The sequence below is a fragment of the Gobio gobio genome (assembly GCF_949357685.1).
Source record: "Gobio gobio genome assembly, chromosome: 5".
Classification (NCBI taxonomy): Eukaryota; Metazoa; Chordata; class Actinopteri; order Cypriniformes; family Gobionidae; genus Gobio; species Gobio gobio.
The window spans coordinates 4,091,967-4,112,856 of record NC_137101.1 but is presented as its reverse complement, the minus strand read 5'-3'; the positions used below and the strand labels follow the sequence as shown (position 1 = coordinate 4,112,856).

General features: G+C 37.5%; 1 protein-coding gene across 2 annotated transcripts in view; it reads left to right on the top strand.

The window, feature by feature from the left end:
• The first annotated feature begins 8,673 nt into the window (after nucleotides 1-8,673).
• The window catches only part of znf800b (zinc finger protein 800b), a 32,962-nt gene continuing 20,745 nt past the window's right edge, over nucleotides 8,674-20,890 (top strand). Inside the window, exons 1-2 of one of the 2 annotated variants that reach the window (XM_079817039.1) lie at nucleotides 8,674-8,784; nucleotides 17,666-17,795. In XM_079817039.1, coding sequence (XP_079673165.1) covers nucleotides 17,690-17,795 — 106 coding nt within the window. In that variant the 5' untranslated portion in view covers nucleotides 8,674-8,784; nucleotides 17,666-17,689. Of the gene's footprint in view, nucleotides 8,785-8,874; nucleotides 8,994-17,665; nucleotides 17,796-20,890 lie in introns of those variants that run through there. The other variant, XM_079817040.1, reaches the window with a different exon arrangement.

Sequence of the window (20,890 nt, the reverse complement as noted above, 5' to 3'; positions counted from 1 at the left end):
CCTTGAAGTTTACTTCCCGCTACTTTTTCCCTCTTCCTCCCAACCGCGGCTGCAACTGTCTTCTTCTTCTTCGATAGTAGCCTAAGCCAGTGTTTCCCAACCTTTTTTCAGTCATTTTATCATACGTTACGCTAGGGGTGTAACGGTACAGATTGCTCACGGTTCGGTTTGTATCACGGTTTAAGGTTCACCGTTTCGGTACGGTTCAGTATTTGCTATGTTCAGGGAAAAAAGGACTACTGTCAAATAAAACAAAAGAAAATAATAAGAACAAATCATTTAAATACAAGCAGCAGCACAAATAAATACTATTGAGCAAAGATACTAATAAAATAAACTATGCTTTTCAGGTTTTTCAGGTACGTCTAACATTAGTTTTCAGGTACAGAAATTGATCAAATGTAAAATAACATTGCATATATGACTGTATAAATTAAAGATTAATCCTATTAAACTTACAAACGTTATTCAATCAAGAGCAGTGAGTGATGCCCTTGTCTTTTGTTTGACATTAAACAGACAGCAGTAAAGGCTACTGCCCCTTTAAGACCTCGGATATGCGTCGTCTTTTCTGGACTGTATAAAGCTTACTTAAGCCATATACAGACTATGTCTGCTAGAATACTCATCAATATGTTGACATACTTTTTGCGTGAGTTTGTCCATTCAAGAGCAAGACTTGAAAGAGAACTCAATATTTGCGCGCTGAGAAACGTGTGCGAGCTCTCGGATGAGTGCACGGAAAATTTTCTCACAGTGCGCGCGACTTCTCATTCGCGTCTTCTGGCACTAAACCAGATAGTTGCGTGTTCTGAGTTAACACAATCAGAACTTAAAAATACGGGATATTTTACGGGAAAATACTAAAACGGGAAGACAGCGGGAAAAGAGCTAAAATACGTGAGAAACCCGGAAAAAACGGGAGGGTTGACAGCTATGGTGTGTGTGTGTGTGTGTGTGTGTGTGTGTGCGATATGTAGGCTTAGGGGTAGTGTAGGGGGATAGAATGTACAGTTTGTACAGTATACAAACCATTAAGTCTATGGAATGCCATCTGCCTGTCTTTCCCCTTCCCCCTCTCTATCTGTGTGTGTGTGTGTGTGTGTGTGTGTGTGTGTGTGGGGGGGGTCTCTCTCTCACCCTGTGAGTTTGTGTGTGTGCCTTTCTCTCAGTCCTTCCCCTCCCCCTCACTCTCACTCTATCATTGTGTGTGTGTGTGTGTGTGTGACTTTCTCTCTTGATCATAATTTAACCCTTTCATATAGGCTATCACAAATAACTATCACTTGAAATAAAAACGTCATGTGATGTGTTTGCCAAGATCACGTATGATGCACATGTCTTTAAATTAATTATTTACTGATATAATATAAATGTATTAAAACATAAATTTCACATGATTTTATAAAAGTGGCTATTTATAATAAACTTCCATAAAATGTAGACACGCATCTTACTCTTACCTGACACTGATATTAAAATCATCTTTGCAGTTTCTGTGATTTGGCTCCATTTATACATTTTTTATTAAAAAAATTTTATTGGACCACCCATATTGAAATTAAAGCATGTTTTATGGTGCATAAGATTGGTGCACAAATGGTAGCTAAGGTAGCTCAAAAACACATGAAGAGAAGTGTTAGAATAAAACAACATCAGCATTCGAATGGTATTCTGAACTCATTCCAATTTGACCTTTGACATAATCTGACATGAAATTCATATAAATTTAATTGATCTCATAGATGTGGCTGTTGTGGTTTGTGGTCATAGCAGCACCAACTGCTGCAGTTAATGTGGTGAATTCAGATGACTTTGACATAGTCCTTTTATGTTTTCCCATTTTAAATGCCTATTGCCTGCCGTGCACAGTTAAACTGATGCCACCGGGGTGGCGGTGCCACCGGCTTGGGCCCGTCATCGCTGCTCGCAGCTTTAATTATTATTATTATTATTATTTTATCGACTTCTCGGGCACTTTTGGGGCCCTTACCATGCTCAAAAACTCTTGAAACTTTGCACACACATCGGAATGCGCGGCCATCAGAGCCGGGCTGAAGCTGGTACCCGGGCGTGGCAGGGGGGCTCGACAGCGCCCCCTAAAGTGGGGTCTGAAAACTTGGTCTATATATCAAACACACTTGCACGTACATGTATGAAACTCGGTACACATATAGACCTCATCGGGCCAAACAACTTTCGTGCTCTAAGTTACGTGTCAGCCCAACAGGAAGTGAGCTAATATGGGTTGTTCTGAAAACACATGCTCTGGAATTTAATATACTCCTCCGAGGCCATTGTTTCAATCAGTGCCAAACTCGGTCAGCATGAAGTCAAGACACAGAGGATGCTAAATTGCGAACGGATTTTTGATATCTTAAAGGGTTTGGCCGTGGCGAAGCAACGAATTTATGGCGAGAAAAGGTAAACAGGAAGTGTGTAATAACTTGTGCAAACATTGACTGATTTGGATGAAACTTCAGCTGTGTGTTCGTTGTAAGAGGCCGATCACATGGATATGACTTTTGTGAGTCAAAGTTATAGCGCCACCAACTGGCAGCAGGAAGTGTGTCACTTTCAAAAATGCTTTGAATCACCATCTTATTTTCACACGATTGACTTCAAACTTCATCAGTATAATGTGAAAACATGACAGATAGAGACATATGAATGAATTCCTGATATTTCAAATAATGCTGCCATGGCAACATGTCAAAGTTTAATAATGTTTTTGACTGTTTGTGTGCCCTCCCCTCTATCACCAAAAGGGGGCAGTGTTGTATTATTTTTGAAACTCCCTTTCTCTCTCTCTCTCTCTCTGTGCTTGCTTATGTGATTTATGAGGACACAAATGTGTATGATGACATGGCTATTGGTATTACAACGTAGTGGTTAATGTGGACATGAACTATGACACTATATCACTACAGAACTCATTTTCTAAATCACATTTGAGTTACAATTCTTATCATCTGACAGCCGTGATTTCATGTACTCATTCAGACAGAACTCTTTTTTTAAAACAGAGGAGTGTGAGTGTGTTTTCTATACATGTGCTTTACAGAAGGTCATGTGCTGTGTTTGCAAAGATCACTTTTGACACATTTGTCTTTAAATTCATTATTTACTGACATAGTTCAAATTTATTTTTAAAAAAAATTCACATTATTTTCTACAAGTGTCTGTTTATAAGTGTCTTTTTTTCACAGAAAGTTTTTGTTTGAACGTGAATATTTGTATAATTCAGGGTCTGAGTTTTTACGTTCTCCTCGTAGGTGATTTATTCAATCTCCACCAAACTCGGTCAACGTGAAACGGAAGCTTAACGCATTAAAAATATTTAACGCAAATAACACAGCGTCCGTTTTTATATCAATTTTTGCTTAGCGTTACATGATCACGCTCCTATTCATGTACATGCTTCCAAGCGCGACAAGACACAAGAGAGCGCGCTGTATGCCAGTGTCCTGTCTGTGTGTGTGTTAGTGTCCTGTCTGTGTGTGTGTGTGTGTGTGTGTCCTGTCTGTGTGTGTGTGTATGTGTATGTGTGTGTGTCAGTGTCCTATCTGTGTGGATGCGTCTCATGTCAGCTATTCAAGGGACACTGACACACACACACACACACACACACACACACACACACTCGATGCATAGATAGACTCGCGTCAGTTTCCTGCTCACATCGAGTTCTCTTTTGCCTAGGGTTGCCAACTCTCACGCATTTGGCGTGACACTCACGCTTTCAGGCTCTGTCTCACGCTCTCACGCTGCCCAACTTAATCTCACGCCAATTTGCCAAACCTGCTTTTGATATTAAACAATGTCTAAGCTTTTACATTTTTTAAAGTTTTAATGCGAAATTCAAACAATAAATAGCGTTTTGGCGCTAATATGGCATAACAGTTAAAGCCAGAGTGTTGAAAAACCATTCGGAGTTGCGACATGCTCTATCATCTCCCGGCGGCGCGCGCAGTCGTGCTTCACAGAAATCTCAATACTTCTAGCGCTGTGTCAATACATTTGAATGGCTTGATACACAACAGCTCCACTTTACAGGGGTTTGCAGCAAGTTTTGGTAAACAGTACAGCATAGTGTGCATTGATTATTACATCAACCATACAGGATCGTTTTATAATGGAGAGTAATGCAACAATGTTAACATTAATGTTAATGTTTTTTATTGTACTTAGCCTTCAGGTATTCCATACTAATTGGTCATACTCATACTAATTGATGGTCAAATGTGACCATACACCTTAACTATTTTTCAATTAAATAAATGTTCTATATTTTAGTTCAATAATATTTATTGAATATTTTGAGGAGATCTTTTGGTACTAAATACTAGTTGTGCAATATTTATTGTCAATAATGACCACTTAAAATATTTTTCTTCTAATATTTGTATTATTTATATTACAATTAGTATAGTAATAAGGTTAAATTAGAGAATTATTTTTCAAAGAGGCAAATTAGAGTCATTTTGTGGAGTCAGCCTGTCATTAATGTTCATCAAAGAACAACGGGAACAGAGAAAATTGTAGCTTTAATGATGATTCATCTATATTTCATTTATTATTTATACAGTTAAGGAAGGTTTGATAACTATTACATTTCTGTATAACAGGGAAGGCCATGGGTAAATATAACATTTATTATTTTCATTTATTATTTATTTATTCCATTTATTATCATTTATTATTACTATACTCTCCTTGAAGTTTACTTCCCGCTACTTTTTCCCTCTTCCTCCCAACCGCGCGGCTGCAACTGTCTTCTTCTTCTTCGATAGTAGCCTAAGCCAGTGTTTCCCAACCTTTTTTCAGTCATTTTATCATACGTTACGCTAGGGGTGTAACGGTACAGATTGCTCACGGTTCGGTTTGTATCACGGTTTAAGGTTCACCGTTTCGGTACGGTTCAGTATTTGCTATGTTCAGGGAAAAAAGGACTACTGTCAAATAAAACAAAAGAAAATAATAAGAACAAATCATTTAAATACAAGCAGCAGCACAAATAAATACTATTGAGCAAAGATACTAATAAAATAAACTATGCTTTTCAGGTTTTTCAGGTACGTCTAACATTAGTTTTCAGGTACAGAAATTGATCAAATGTAAAATAACATTGCATATATGACTGTATAAATTAAAGATTAATCCTATTAAACTTACAAAAGTTATTCAATCAAGAGCAGTGAGTGATGCCCTTGTCTTTTGTTTGACATTAAACAGACAGCAGTAAAGGCTACTGCCCCTTTAAGACCTCGGATATGCGTCGTCTTTTCTGGACTGTATAAAGCTTACTTAAGCCATATACAGACTATGTCTGCTAGAATACTCATCAATATGTTGACATACTTTTTGCGTGAGTTTGTCCATTCAAGAGCAAGACTTGAAAGAGAACTCAATATTTGCGCGCTGAGAGACGTGTGCGCGCTCTCGGATGAGTGCACGGAAAATTTTCTCACAGTGCGCGCGACTTCTCATTCGCGTCTTCTGGCACTAAACCAGATAGTTGCGTGTTCTGAGTTAACACAATCAGAACGTAAAAATACGGGATATTTTACGGGAAAATACTAAAACGGGAAGACAGCGGGAAAAGAGCTAAAATACGTGAGAAACCCGGAAAAAACGGGAGGGTTGACAGCTATGGTGTGTGTGTGTGTGTGTGTGCGATATGTAGGCTTAGGGGTAGTGTAGGGGGATAGAATGTACAGTTTGTACAGTATACAAACCATTAAGTCTATGGAATGCCATCTGCCTGTCTTTCCCCTTCCCCCTCTCTATCTGTGTGTGTGTGGGGAGGGGGGGGGGGTCTCTCTCTCACCCTGTGAGTTTGTGTGTGTGCCTTTCTCTCAGTCCTTCCCCTCCCCCTCACTCTCACTCTATCATTGTGTGTGTGTGTGTGTGTGTGTGTGTGTGTGTGTGTGACTTTCTCTCTTGATCATAATTTAACCCTTTCATATAGGCTATCACAAATAACTATCACTTGAAATAAAAACGTCATGTGATGTGTTTGCCAAGATCACGTCTGATGCACATGTCTTTAAATTAATTATTTACTGATATAATATAAATGTATTAAAACATAAATTTCACATGATTTTATAAAAGTGGCTATTTATAATAAACTTCCATAAAATGTAGACACGCATCTTACTCTTACCTGACACTGATATTAAAATCATCTTTGCAGTTTCTGTGATTTGGCTCCATTTATACATTTTTTATTAAAAAAATTTTATTGGACCACCCATATTGAAATTAAAGCATGTTTTATGGTGCATAAGATTGGTGCACAAATGGTAGCTAAGGTAGCTCAAAAACACATGAAGAGAAGTGTTAGAATAAAACAACATCAGCATTCGAATGGTATTCTGAACTCATTCCAATTTGACCTTTGACATAATCTGACATGAAATTCATATAAATTTAATTGATCTCATAGATGTGGCTGTTGTGGTTTGTGGTCATAGCAGCACCAACTGCTGCAGTTAATGTGGTGAATTCAGATGACTTTGACATAGTCCTTTTATGTTTTCCCATTTTAAATGCCTATTGCCTGCCGTGCACAGTTAAACTGATGCCACCGGGGTGGCGGTGCCACCGGCTTGGGCCCGTCATCGCTGCTCGCAGCTTTAATTTAGTGTTTATACTTACAGAACAGTGCGGCTTAAAGCCCTGTTATCCATCCATTCCTCCATCCATTTATCCATCCATCTATCTCATCTGTTCATCCATTCATCCATCCATCCATCCATCCATCTATCTATCATCTGTTTATCCATCCATCATCTATCTATCCTTCTATCTATCCATCCATCCATCTATCTGTCATCTGTTTATCCATCCATCATCTATCTATCCTTCTATCTATCCATCCATCCATCTATCTGTCATCTGTTTATCCATCCATCATCTATCTATCCTTCTATCTATCCATCCATCCATCTATCTGTCATCTGTTTATCCATCCATCATCTATCATCTGTTCATCTATCTATCTATCTATCTATCTATCTATCTATCTATCTATCTATCTATCTATCTATCTATCTATCTATCTATCTATCTATCTATCTATCTATCTATCTATCTATCTATCTATCTATCTATCTATCTATCTATCTATCTGTCATCTGTTCATCTATCTATCCATCCCAGTCTATCAATCAATCTATCATCTGTTCATCTATCCATCCATCTGTTTATCTATCTATCTATCTATCTATCTATCTATCTATCTATCTATCTATCTATCTATCTATCTATCTATCTATCTATCTATCTATCTATCTATCTATCTCTATCCATCCATCCATCCGTCTGTCTATCTGTCTGTCTATCTATCTGTCTATCTATCTATCTATCTATCTATCTATCTATCTATCTATCTATCTATCTATCTATCTATCTATCTATCTATCTATCTATCTATCTATCTATCTATCTATCTATCTATCTATCTATCTATCTATCTATCTATCTATCTATCTATCTATCTATCTATCTATCTGTTTGTCTATCTATCATCTGTTCATCTATCTATCCATCCCAGTCTATCAATCAATCTATCATCTGTTCATCTATCTATCCATCCATCCGTTTATCTATCTGTCTATCTCTATCTATCCTTCCATCCATCTGTTTATCTATCTATCATCTGTTCATCTATCTATATCTATCAATCCATCCATCTGTTTATCTATCTATCTATCTATCTATCTATCTATCTATCTATCTATCTATCTATCTATCTATCTATCTATCTATCTATCTATCTATCTATCTATCTATCTATCTATCTATCTATCTATCTATCTATCTATCTATCATCATGTTCCTCTATCCATTCATCCATCTGTTTATCTATCTATCTGACTATTTCTATCTCTATTTATCTATGTCTATAATGAACAGTTTTGCAGTCTGCTTTTAACACGCACAAGCTCATAAATAACGGAGACGCACGTGCTCATATAAACAAGTTTTGCGCGCTCAAATCTCGGGTGGTGGTATCCTAGCAACGCAACTGCCCGGCACCTGAGGTCCGGTCAGGAGAAGTTAACTTATCATTGCGAGCTTTATTTCTAACATCTAATCTACATCTAAATATTGATCATAACTCTTTATATGATCTATGATCTCTAATAAATAGTAATAGTACTATTAATACTATATTGTTATTATATCGATACTATGTAATTATTTCAGATATAACAGTAGTAATATCTTATGGAATAAATACAAAAATCTAAATATTGTAGTAGATACGTATGGTATAATGATCTTAAATACAACTTTTAAACTAATTAAACAATAACAATAAAAATTTTAATACAAATATGTGAAGAACGAACTATTTTAAATTCATAAAAAAACGTATTGAGTCGATTAGAATGACCTCTAAAACGGTTAAAATGCCACTATATTTGAACTCTTTGAAGTCCGTTTATTTGTATGGGCATTTGTGTGATATAGTTATTTACTGTACACTTAGATCAAATGTTTTAAATGTTTTGGTTGACGATGGACACACTCTTCTGAGATTTGTTTTGGTTGACGATGGACACACTCTTCTGAGATTCGAACACACAACCTTTACCGTCCAGGCCGGATCTGGAACCACTAGGTCACGGCACCCTCATAGATCTCCAGTGTTTGCTCAGCAGGGCACGTGCATGCGCTGGAGAGTCGCGTTCGTGCGCGCGGAGGCGTCACACACACCACCCAGGAGCTCGTAGAGTCGCAGTATCTTCCGGGAATCCGCGGATTATATCGGTAAGCACAACTAGACGCTTCGTTTAAGCCTCACGACTTTTTGACGAAGCGGTTTACGTGCGTTTTAAACACGTAGAAGCGTCGCGTTTCCTCCCCGATGAAGAAAATGGCGTCTTGGTTTTGTTGTTGAGTCGGTGGACGGCGGAGAGACGGTCGTTGTCGATTCCGCGCGTGATTTATAAGGGGTTTAACTAGTTGACTAGATGGGGGTGAGTGTTGTTCGCAACATTATGTGTGTTTTGTTGTCACATTTGTCATTTTTTAGGCTGGAGAGAGCGCGCAATGGCGCGAGGGTCTCCAGCGCCGCGCGCAATGACGAGCAAAGCGCAGCGCGTGCCTGCGGTTCGGTTCTGCGCGGTTGGATGTTGATAAGCTGTAAAGTTTATTTTCCATGTTTGTTTAATGCTTTTTCATGTGCGTCAATCGCCTTTTGTGGTTGCAAGTGGTTCTTCCTTGTCGAAAGTGTGAACTTTGGTAGTTTCATGTGGTAAAAATACTGAAAAATACGTTTAAGTGGCAGTTCCGATAGCGGGACAACATTTTTACCCGAACCAAAGTCAAAGTATCCGACCAAAACATTTCTATTTAGTAACGTAGAAGTTAGTTTAACGCAAAGCAACACAATTTCTGATCGTCCTCGTCCTCCTCACTATCGAGGACAAGGTGTTCATATGAAACTGTGCATGAAAACAACATTTAACCCATCAGAAACTGATTTTATGTGTGTGACATTTGAAGACAGTTGTTTATAAAGTGATTGTAAGCTAGTTTAAGTTTACCTGTGAATGCAAGATTTCAATCGTTCAGTTCCTATAGCTCTCAAGTACTGTATATTTTCCAAAATGAAGAACAACTTCACTTCTGAATTTTTGTCTTCAGGATATTTTGGCCGGATGTTAAGACCCAGTTTTGGGGAAAGTTACTTTTAAAAGAAATGCCTTACAATAGTGCGTCCCTCTATATAAAAAAAAAAAGTAACTTAGTAGTGTTAGTTACTTTTTATGTAAAGTAATCCATTACACTACTTTTTTCACCTGGGCGGGGCTTCCTTGTTTTTTTAACAATTAAAATAAGTTCTGTTTTTGGTAAATGTAAGGGCCGTTTCACATCAAAAGTGAAACGAATGAGCCTCATGCTGCGTTCACACCAAACGCGAATAGAGCGTCAAAATCGTGTCTAGTTGGACGCTTGAACATTTTGAATCCATTCGCGCATCCACAGCGAATTGGACGCGCGTATAAATCGAGCGTTTGAAGCGAAATAGACGTGCGTTCAAGGTGCTCCAGGAGAAATATGTCATAAAACACCACTCTGCCTCTTTTCATTTTCATTAAAAATATATATTAAACATTAATAGCCACACAAATGTGGTCCAGGAAACGCCTACATTATCTTCACTGCATGTTTATTTAAATATCCTTAAAAATAACGTTATGAAACTTCTCTTTGCCCTCAGTCAAAACGATTTGGCAAACAAATTATAGATTCATGACACCAAAGATCGCCGGTTAGATCCACACAAGATGAACCTCTACAGGACATCAGAGCCAGCGGCAAACGCCAGAAGGACTGGCCGAGGAAAGGCTGCTCTCGCTGGGGTTAATGAGCGCTGAGCGCCGCTGATCGCCTGGATCTCACAACTACAAAAACACAAGATTATTTTTTTTTTAAATAGGCGCTCTCTTTATAAATAAACCACAGATTTGAGCTTTAAACTACTACATTCTCACCTGAAAAAGTCTTAAAACTACATTTTGTGACACAATAGTAGTATTTTTAAACTATGCGGGGTTTCTCATCACGTCACTTTACCACGTTACAGCAGCAAGCAGGCTCCTGATTGGTTAACGCGGCGCGAATTGACGCCAAATTTAAAAAATTTTAAACTCAGGCGTCAGGCGCGAATTCGCTTCAAACGCGTGAATGCACAAAAAGCACCACTCGCGCAAGACGCTCAATTCGCGTTAAATTTGCGTCATTCACACGAACTGGATGCGCGAATGAGGCGGAATCGCGTCCATCGCGCCGCAGGACCTCCAGATGCGCGTCAACGCGCCTTTCCATCGACTTAACATTAGCTATGTTCCCATCCACCTATTTTTATGCGCATTTTGAGATATCGCATAAAAAAATGCTGAATGGAAACGGCAAGATGCGCATAAAAAACGTATGCGCTCGTTTGAGTAGGATACATTTTCTATCCGATATGAAAACGTGCGCATAAACTACGATGGAAATGCATTATCAAATAAATTCCTTGATGCGCATAAAAAAAATTGTGTGACTTTCGCGATGTAACAGCATAACTGTACTAACCAGCGGAAAAATCTTGTTTACATCTGAAATGCTGTTTCGGTCATTCAGAAGTGTGTTGTCAAAGTAGCACACACACACACACACATCAACGAGCTTTGTTCCGGTTACTGGAGCCGTAGTTCGCATTAGTTTTAGTTTTGCTTTAAAGCTACACTGTGTGACTTTTTTTAGTTTTTTCTTAGCTAAAAACACTTTATGCTCATTAATGTATATTAATACATATTAATATATATATTAATATTAATACTCGGTATATTTCCCTCGTGTCTTACACGACTGCGTTTCCAAACAGTAGCATCTGAAAGCATGACAAGTTTATTGAGACGCAAATAATTTATTATATACAAAAATGATTACATATGGTGGCTTCTCCTATGTTTCTTTCTGATTTTTTAGCTGTAGTTTATCAGGAAGTGACCATTATGTTCTCTTCGACTCACTGGATGGAAACGGTGCTTTATTCGCAAATGTTTTATGCGATATTGCATTTTTGCGCATAAAATACATTCGCAACTTTGGATGGAAACATAGCAATTGAAGTAACATGAGTTATGTAATCAGGTTACTTTTTTCAAGTAACTAGTAATGCATTGCGTGTAAATTTACAACAAAATATCAGAGTTACTTTTTTAAATAAGTAACTCGGGTTCCTTTGTTTCCCCATTGACTGACAGACGGGAGAGCTGCCTGCGGAAACAAAGGAACTTGAGTTACTTATTTAAAAAAGTAACTCTGATATTTTGTTGTAAATTCACATTTAATGCATTACTAGTTACTTGAAAAAAGTAATCTGATTACATATGAATAAGAAGAAATATGATATAATTGTTTGTTTAATAAAATATCCAAATCGTTCTCTCCATCCATCCATCTATCCATCCAAATCGTTCTCTCCATCCATCTATCCATCCAAATCGTTCTATCCATCCATCCATCCATCCAAATAGTTCTCTCCATCCATCCATCCATCCAAATAATTCTCTCCATCCATCCATCCATCCATCTATCAATCCAAATCGTTCTCTCCATCCCTCCATCCATCCATCCATCCAAAGTTCTCTCCATCCATCCATCCAAATAGTTCTCTCCATCCATCCATCCATCCAAATAGTTCTCTCCATCCATCCAAATCATTCTCTCCATCCATCCATCCAAATCGTTCTCTCCATCATCCATCCATCCATCTATACAAATTCGTTGTCTCTATCATTCTCTCCATCCGTCCTCATCGTTCTCTCTATCTATCGTTCTTTCCATCCATCCTAATTGTTCTCTCTATCTATCTTTCTCTCCATCCATCCTAATCGTTCTCTCTCTATCATTCGGTCCAATCATCATCCATCTTAATTGTTCTCTCTATCTATCTTTCTCTCCATCCATCCTAATCGTTTTCTCTATCTATCGTTCGGTCCATCCATCATCCATCTTAATTGTTCTCTCTATCTATCGTTCCCTTCATCTGTCCTAATCGTTCTCTCTATCTATCGTACTTTTCATTCATCCATCTGTCAATCCAAATCGTTCTCTCCATCCATCCATCCAAATCGTTCTCTCTATTCATCCGTCCATCCATCCATCCAAATTGTTCTCTCCATTCATCCATCCATCCATCCATCCAAATCGTTCTCTCCATACATCCATCCAAATCATTCTCTCCATTCATCCATCCATCCATCCATCCAAATTGTTCTCTCTATCGTTCTCTCCATCTGTCCTAATCGTTCTCTCTATCTATCGTTCTGATCATCCATCTTAATCGTTGTCTCTATTTATCATTCTCTCCATCCGTCCTCATCTTTCTCTCTGTCTATCGTTCTTTCCATCCATCCTAATTGTTCTCTCTATCTATCTTTCTCTCCATCCATCCTAATCGTTCTCTCTCTATCGTTCGGGCCATCCATCATCCATCTTAATTGTTCTCTCTATCTATCGTTCTCTCCATCCATCCATCTTAATTGTTCTCTCTATCTTTCTCTCCATCCATCCTAATCGTTCTCTCTATCTATCGTTCGGTGCATCCATCATCCATCTTAATTGTTCTCTCTATCTATCGTTCCCTTCATCCGTCCTAATTGTTCTCTCTATCTATCGTTCTTTCCATTCATCCTAATCGTTCTCTCTATCTATCTTTCTCTCCATCCATCCTAATCGTTCTCTCTATCTATCGTTCCCTTCATCCATCCTAATCGTTCTCTCTATCTATCGTTCCCTTCATACGTCCTAATCGTTCTCTCTATCTATCGTTCCCTTCATCCATCCTAATCGTTCTCTCTATCTATCGTTCCCTTCATCCGTCCTAATCGTTCTCTCTATCTATCGTTCCCTTCATCCATCCTAATCGTTCTCTCTATCTATCGTTCCCTTCATACGTCCTAATCGTTCTCTCTATCTATCGTTCCCTTCATACGTCCTAATCGTTCTCTCTATCTATCGTTCTTTCCATTCATCCTAATCGTTCTCTCTATCTATCTTTCTCTCCATCCATCCTAATCGTTCTCTCTATCTATCGTTCCCTTCATCCGTCCTAACCGTTCTCTCTATCTATCGTTCTTTCCATCCACCCATCATCCATGACTGTCTTTCGATTGATGTGAAAAAGTGGCTTTTATTTACTTTTCCATGGGCTTGTCATGTATCAACCTTCAGTTAATGTCAAGACTGAGAGCATATGTTGCTGTTTCTCAACCGAACTCCAGCAGAGGGCGACACTTAGAGATCCCTCTTTAAAGTGATAATGACTGAGAGAATGAGTGTTTGTTCTTCAGTGGAACTCAAAAGCAGATGTTTAGCCGAATGTTCATGCTGCTCTTTTCCACACAGTGAAAGTGGATGGTGACCAGCGCTTTCTAGCGCCAAAAATCGTAAATGCAGTCTGTATGATTGGTTCGTTATATTCCAGGCCTTCTCGTGTTGCACAGCTTTGTGTGAGAAACATTTTGTTTGCTTGTTTCCCTTTATCTAGTTAAATTAGGCCAGTGATTTATCAGTATAAGTAGTTTGAACGCAGCTAGCCATGAAAAAGCACTCATCCTATTACATTACGGTGCCACATTTCAATAACATTGTGTCAGAGAGTGGCGTTTGATGGCTCTCTTTACATGGGCTTTAGTCTGAGCATTTAGTGTTAGTGTAGGGTGACAAAGTAGAAGTAGAGCTTATACAACCAATATTTGTAATCCAAAAGCAAAGGGAAGTGTTGTGAAATGGACAGGGATGGAGACGGATGCATGTTCAATGCGTTAAAGCAAAGTTATGACAGTCAAAATCTATACAAAACACCTCCAAAAAAAGGCAATCAATCAAAACAAAACCAAATCTCAGGTTCAAAAAGAACAAAATACAGGATTTTTTGGAAAATAAGTCGAAAGTGCGTTGTTTAGAGAACCCCACAGGTGAATTATTTTATTATTACATTAAGAAATGATGTAAAATACAAGCTAATATAACGAAACATTATAAACACGTATTTTAGTTCCCCTCATTCCACAAGAAATCCTTTAAATGTAATGCCGTTCAGAACAGAACGTGAATAAAAAAGTATAAAACAAACATAAATTATAAACAGCATGCGTTTATTTAAAGGTGCACTATGTAACTTTTCCGTCCGATAGAGGTCGCCTGTTCAAAACAAAGTCGTAGTTTGATGGCGCCACGTTTGAGCGCACAATCTTGGGACATGTGGTCTTCACCTGGAGCGATTGTTAATAAGATGAACGCAACACATGCCTTGCGAGCAGCGGGACTTTTATTATGACACAGTCGCCGGCGGGACTTTTATCATGACACATGCTGCGTCCCAATTCGCATACTATCCATACTAAATAGTATTCGAAAAAAGAATTAGTATGTCTCAAATCGTAGTATGTTGAAAAGAGTATTCCAAAGATTCCCGGATGGTCTACTATTTCCAGTCAGAATTCGAAGTGCAGATCCTCTAACGGCTGATATTGCCCACAACCCATTGCGAAATGGACGAGGATTCGATTAGAACTACAAACACGGATAAAAAGTGTTAAAAAACTACAAACATGACGGTTATGCGAGTCTGACTATTAAGTAGAGAGGTTTAGATAAAGGGGTTTGAGTGAGCAATTATCAGTATTTAACCTGACGAAAATATATTTATTCAATGTTATCCACATTATATTTCACCTGCAGCAGCATTGACAACTTTTGTAATGATACGTTTGGCCATTAACTTTTAAACGCATCATTATATTTAAACTGCAAACACATGAGAGGAGTCTCTGCATTAAAGACCCACGAATGGCAGATCAGTGCGACTACATTTCTCTCTGATATGGTAGGAAATTAAATTGAATGTGGAGGATTTGAACTGTGACGATGATTGACAGGGCAGTTTAAACGGCGACGGGACGCACGTAACTAAGCAACAGAATCCGTTAAAGATGAGGAAGTAGTACGTCCCAAAGCTTGCATACTCTTCTGCTACACACTCAAAAGTATGTACTTTTTCTTCACAAAAAGAGTACATACTTTTAGGACGTAGTATAAGTAGGCAAATTGGGACGCAGCTACAGTCACCGGCGGGACTTTTATTATGACACAGTTGCCGGCGTCATTTCCGCTTTTCGGGTCATGAGTGTGAGGTAACGCAGCTCTGTTGATCATATTAGATGTGAGTGTGTTGAACATGATGTGATGACGTTACTCTGTGCGTTTGCTCGGCGGCTGCTATGACACTTGTTCACACTACAGTGAGAGTAAAGCGTTTCTGCAGAATAAAACTGCAAACCGAGGGGAACGCAGATATGATGTCATCGACAGGCCACGCCCTCACACGTCCCGGTTCCTCGGTTAAAATAGCAATTTCTCACGATTTACAAATAAGTTGCATGGCTCGACATTAAGCCTGTTCACACACTTGTCCTTCAGACAAGTTACTCTGTCATTCACTTGTCCGAGTAAAAAATTTGCTAGTCCGGATTTTTGTGTTGTAAATATAATTTATTCTGAAGCATTATTCTCACCAGTGTTCAATCAGCTTTTACATATTTAAATATGCATATTTGTGATATTTTTACCTTTTTATAAAGGGCATTTTTCCATAATCTTATTAAATATAGGCTATGCTTCAGCTTTCCTTTTATATTCTTAAATTTGATCTATAAATTAAATTAGAATAAGACACTATAGGGCTGTTACCAATCAAATTAAATAATTTACACTGAAAAATTACAACTGCATTAAATAATGTTATGAGATTATTTTAAATATTTTTGAATAGCTATACAAATAAGAAATGTTGGAAAGATGAAACTAAACCACCAGTAGGTGGCGGCAAGTGACCGTCTTAATGAGTGAATCATTGAGTCGATTCAGTGAAACGGCTGATTCATTCAAGAATTAGGCTGTCGTTTACGAATAGGTCATTGAATCTTTGATTCAACCGATTCAAAACACTGAATCATTCATTAACACACGCTGTTGCTGTGAGATGCGTTACGGTTCTGCTGCGATATTTGTTTGGAACAATTTTCGCTACTGAAATAGAACAAAAACAGTCCAGATTGCATCTAAAATGTAAGAGACTTAATGTTAATTAATTGTTTATGGAACTGGCGTATGAAATCAGTGTCATTTTCAGTCGTGATGGTATTCAGGAAAACAACACTCTTGTTAGTGTGATGTTGCTTAACTGTATTATATGTTATAAATATAAAAACTACACAGTTTTAACCGTGTATGTTAACTGAGTTTCATGTAGGAGCGGTGCTCATTTGTTTTCGTCCTCGAGGGGCTGCGCGAGCCTCAACAGGACAACTTTGTTAACGTCAGTTCGTTTTTATATTATTATCCACTATCGATCTCCACTTACACTGAATGCAGAATCATTCTTGCACTTTGGTGATTCCCTAGTTATTTTTTGTTTTGATGTTTTACTCAGGATACTTGTCCGTCGGGCAAGTAAAATTATTTTTCACTTGCCCCTTCAAAAAATCCACTTGTTGCGGACAAGCGTTAATGTCGAGCCCTGAGTTGGAAACATTTGGGATATTGTAAGTACTCAATTGAACAAAATGTATAACACTGGCCTAGTGGTTTTTGGATATTTTACTCAAAAAACCGTTACATATTGCACCTTTAAAGCTAATGCGAACTACGGCTCCCGTAACCCGAACAAAGCTCGTTGATGTGTGTGTGTGTGTGTGTGTGTGTGTGTGTGTGCGTGTGCGCGTGTGTGTATGTGTGTGCTCATCCGGGAGAAGTGCCCATTTAAGGAATTCCGCCCTTTATGACATCATTCAGGGCCATACTCAAAAAAAAAAAAACTTTCCGAAACTTGTTTGAATCCTGAAGGAGTGTATTTGGCACAGAAATACTCCGTCATACGTCCAACTCGTTTTTCTAAATGTTGTCCATGTTTAGCGTGAGAATCGACTCTTTATCAGTGTAAATAAGTCAGAATGCATGAAACCGCATTAGACCCGGATGTCTCTGATCTGGGTCCTTTTAATGGCTTTTTTTTTTGTCAGTACCTCATGCTGTAACACACCTCTCTTAGTCGCTGTTTATTGATCGACCGTTCTCTCCATCTCCACAGAGGCACATTTGAAGTGGTTTAGAGATGGAGGAAGCACATTCGACCCCAGCCAATGAGAAGTCTTGTCAGACGGATGACATCACAGGTGAGGCCGTTGTGCCTGGGCCTGACCATGCGAGCAAGACACTAGGTAAACGTCCACTTTTTGACTCTTAAATGCAAATGCCATCTATGACACGCATGTTAAGTTGACCAGTGGGATCCATTTGGACCTGTCCAGATGAATGGGCATAATCCGAAACAAGAGTAAATGCATTTTAATAGCGGCCCATCCGCTCTGATCCTTCCCTGTTAGAGGATTACAGCAAATTCCTCCACTGCCTGCTATTGTGCTTCACTCAGTAGGGGCCACTCGAGTCTGTGACCCTTACAGAGGTCACGCCCCACCCCCTCAGCCTATGACACACACACACACACACACACACACACACACACACACACACACACACACACACACACACACACACACACACACACACACACACACACACACACACACACACACACACACACACACACACACACACACACACACACACACACAGGGTGAAATGGGAACATTAATTTGGGCTGCTCTTTGCCCCTGTTATAATGGGAGGTCAAGAGGCCACGCCCATGTGATGTATGCTCAGGGGAGGGGCTTAAGTTGTGTGTGCAAGTGATGGGATATAGCTTCCTGTTTACATACTTTTTCTACTAATAGTACAAATGAACTTATAGGCTTTATATTGAGTGTATTCCTTTCAAACGCAACATTAATTTTGAGTATGTAAAACTACAATAAATAAACATTTTCTTTATTAAAACCAAAGAAAAATAACTTGTTTCCCGACCTAATTGCTGTTTTTACCCGTTGTATTTTCCTTAATCTGCTGTTTTAATATTATTTATATACTATTATAGTGCTTACTAATATTTGTGCTTTTATTTTTATATTTTCAGTTTTCGTTTTAGTAAATATGTTATGTGGTTTTGTCATTTATTAGATTTTTAAATTTTTTATATTTTTAATAAGCTTTAAATGTTTCAGTTTTTATTATAATTTTAAAGTTTTAGTTATTTTTTAGTGCTGTAAAATCGATTAATCGCATTCAAAATGTATGTTTGTGTTTACATGTGTGTGTGTGTACTGTGTATGATTATTATATGTATATATAAATACACACACATGCATGTATATATTTATGTTTAAAAGATATATATTTATATATAATATATAATTTATATAAATATATACACAGTACATGCAAATATTTCTAAATATATACATGCATGCATGTGTATTCAAATATACATAATTATACACCGTACACACACATATTTTACGTAAACACAAACTTTTATTTTGACTGGGATTAATTGATTTGACAGCTCTATATTTTTTAGTTTTTGTCATGTATTAGTTTTTTATTTAATATTTTAAATGAGCTTTTATGTTTTCAGTTTTTTAATTATAATTGTAAAGTTTTAGTAATTTGTCATTTCTATTAGTTTTAATTTTTTATATTTTGAATTAGTTTTATTTTTATATTTTCATATAAAATTTGTTTGAATTTTAAAGTTTTAGTAATTTATTTAATGTCTGCTTTTGTAATTTGTATTAGTTTTTTATATTGTAATATTTTAAAGTTTTAGTAATTTATATTATGTGCATTTATTTATTTATTTATTTATATTTATTAGTTGCCAAAAAACAAATATCATCTAATATTAATGTTATTTTTTTATCAGCTTAATTTCATTCAATTACCGAAAATTATATAAAAAAAATATAAGTTTTTTTTAATTAAATATATATTTCATATTTTTATTCCAGTTTTAGTAATTTTGGTACTTTAACTTGAACATGTTTGTTTGTTTATTTATTTATTAGTTTGGCAAAAAACTAATATCATCTAATATTAATGTTTTTTTTATTTCAGCTTAATTTCAGTAACCGAAAATAACTTTTATATTTATTTGTTGCTAAAAAATTAATATTAGATGATAATAGTTATGTTATTTTATATCAGTTTAATGATAGTTACCGAAAACAATATAAAAAATGCATTCCTTTTTTTTTTTATTCCAGTTTTAGTAATGTTAGTACTTTTACTTAAACATACTTGTTTATATATATATATATATATTTATTTATTTATTTATTTATTAGTTGCCAAACTAATATCATATAATATTGATGTTATATTATATTTCAGCTTAATTTCAGTTACCACTCACGATTTTTAATAGTTTTACTTATAACAATAACAACACTGTCATGTACTACTATCAGTCAACAAGTGAGTAAATCGAGTTTTATTTCCCAGCCAAAACCAATTTTTCTTTCATCTGCCACTTGGCGAGTGCTAAATCTGCACCCTTGGCTTTTAATGTACGGTCTAGTGGAAACTGGCCCATACACCATCAAACCCAAAGCATCAGTCAATGCATCGTGCTGAAGTTTAGAGTCCAGATTGATTCGCAGTGCTTGTAGAAGAGACGGCCACCTCCTCACCCATAGCATTGGCAGATTTCCGGCCATTCCTCCAGGAAATTCCCTCACACACACACACACGCATAAAACACCAGCAATATAAGGCGAGTCTCTGAGGAGCGCTCTAAAGTAACACACCGCTGGCTGCTCGGCCATAAATTCACCAGCATCCCCATCATCAATCTCCCACTGATTCGGTCGCTTTATCCACAGCTGTGTTCGTGCCCCGTGTCTTTACACACGATTGATTTTCCACCTCCTCTCGTAGTGAAGAGTTATTGTCTCCCGTGTAGCTCTAGTCACGGAAAATGCTCTTTAAGAGTCGTTTTAGATGTTACATTCCTATATTTTGCAGACACTGTGTAAACCCGCCGCCACTGCCATATCCATAACCTTAAAGGGTTAGTTCACCCAAAAATGAAAATTCTGTCATTAATAACTGACCCTCATGTCGTTGGACACCCGTCAGACCTCCGTTCATCTTCAGAACACAAATGAAGATATTTTAGCTGAAATCTGATGGCTCTGAAAGGCCTCCATTGGCTCAATGCACGGTTCACTCTCAAGACCCTTAAAAGACACTAAAGATGTCGTTACAAAGTCCATCTCACTACAGTGGTTCTACAATAACTTTATGAATCGGCGAGAATAGTTTTTGTGCACAAAAAAACCCTGAAAAACGACTTATATAGTGATGACGATTTCAAAACACGGCCTCATGAAGCTTCGAAGCGTTATGAATCAGTGAG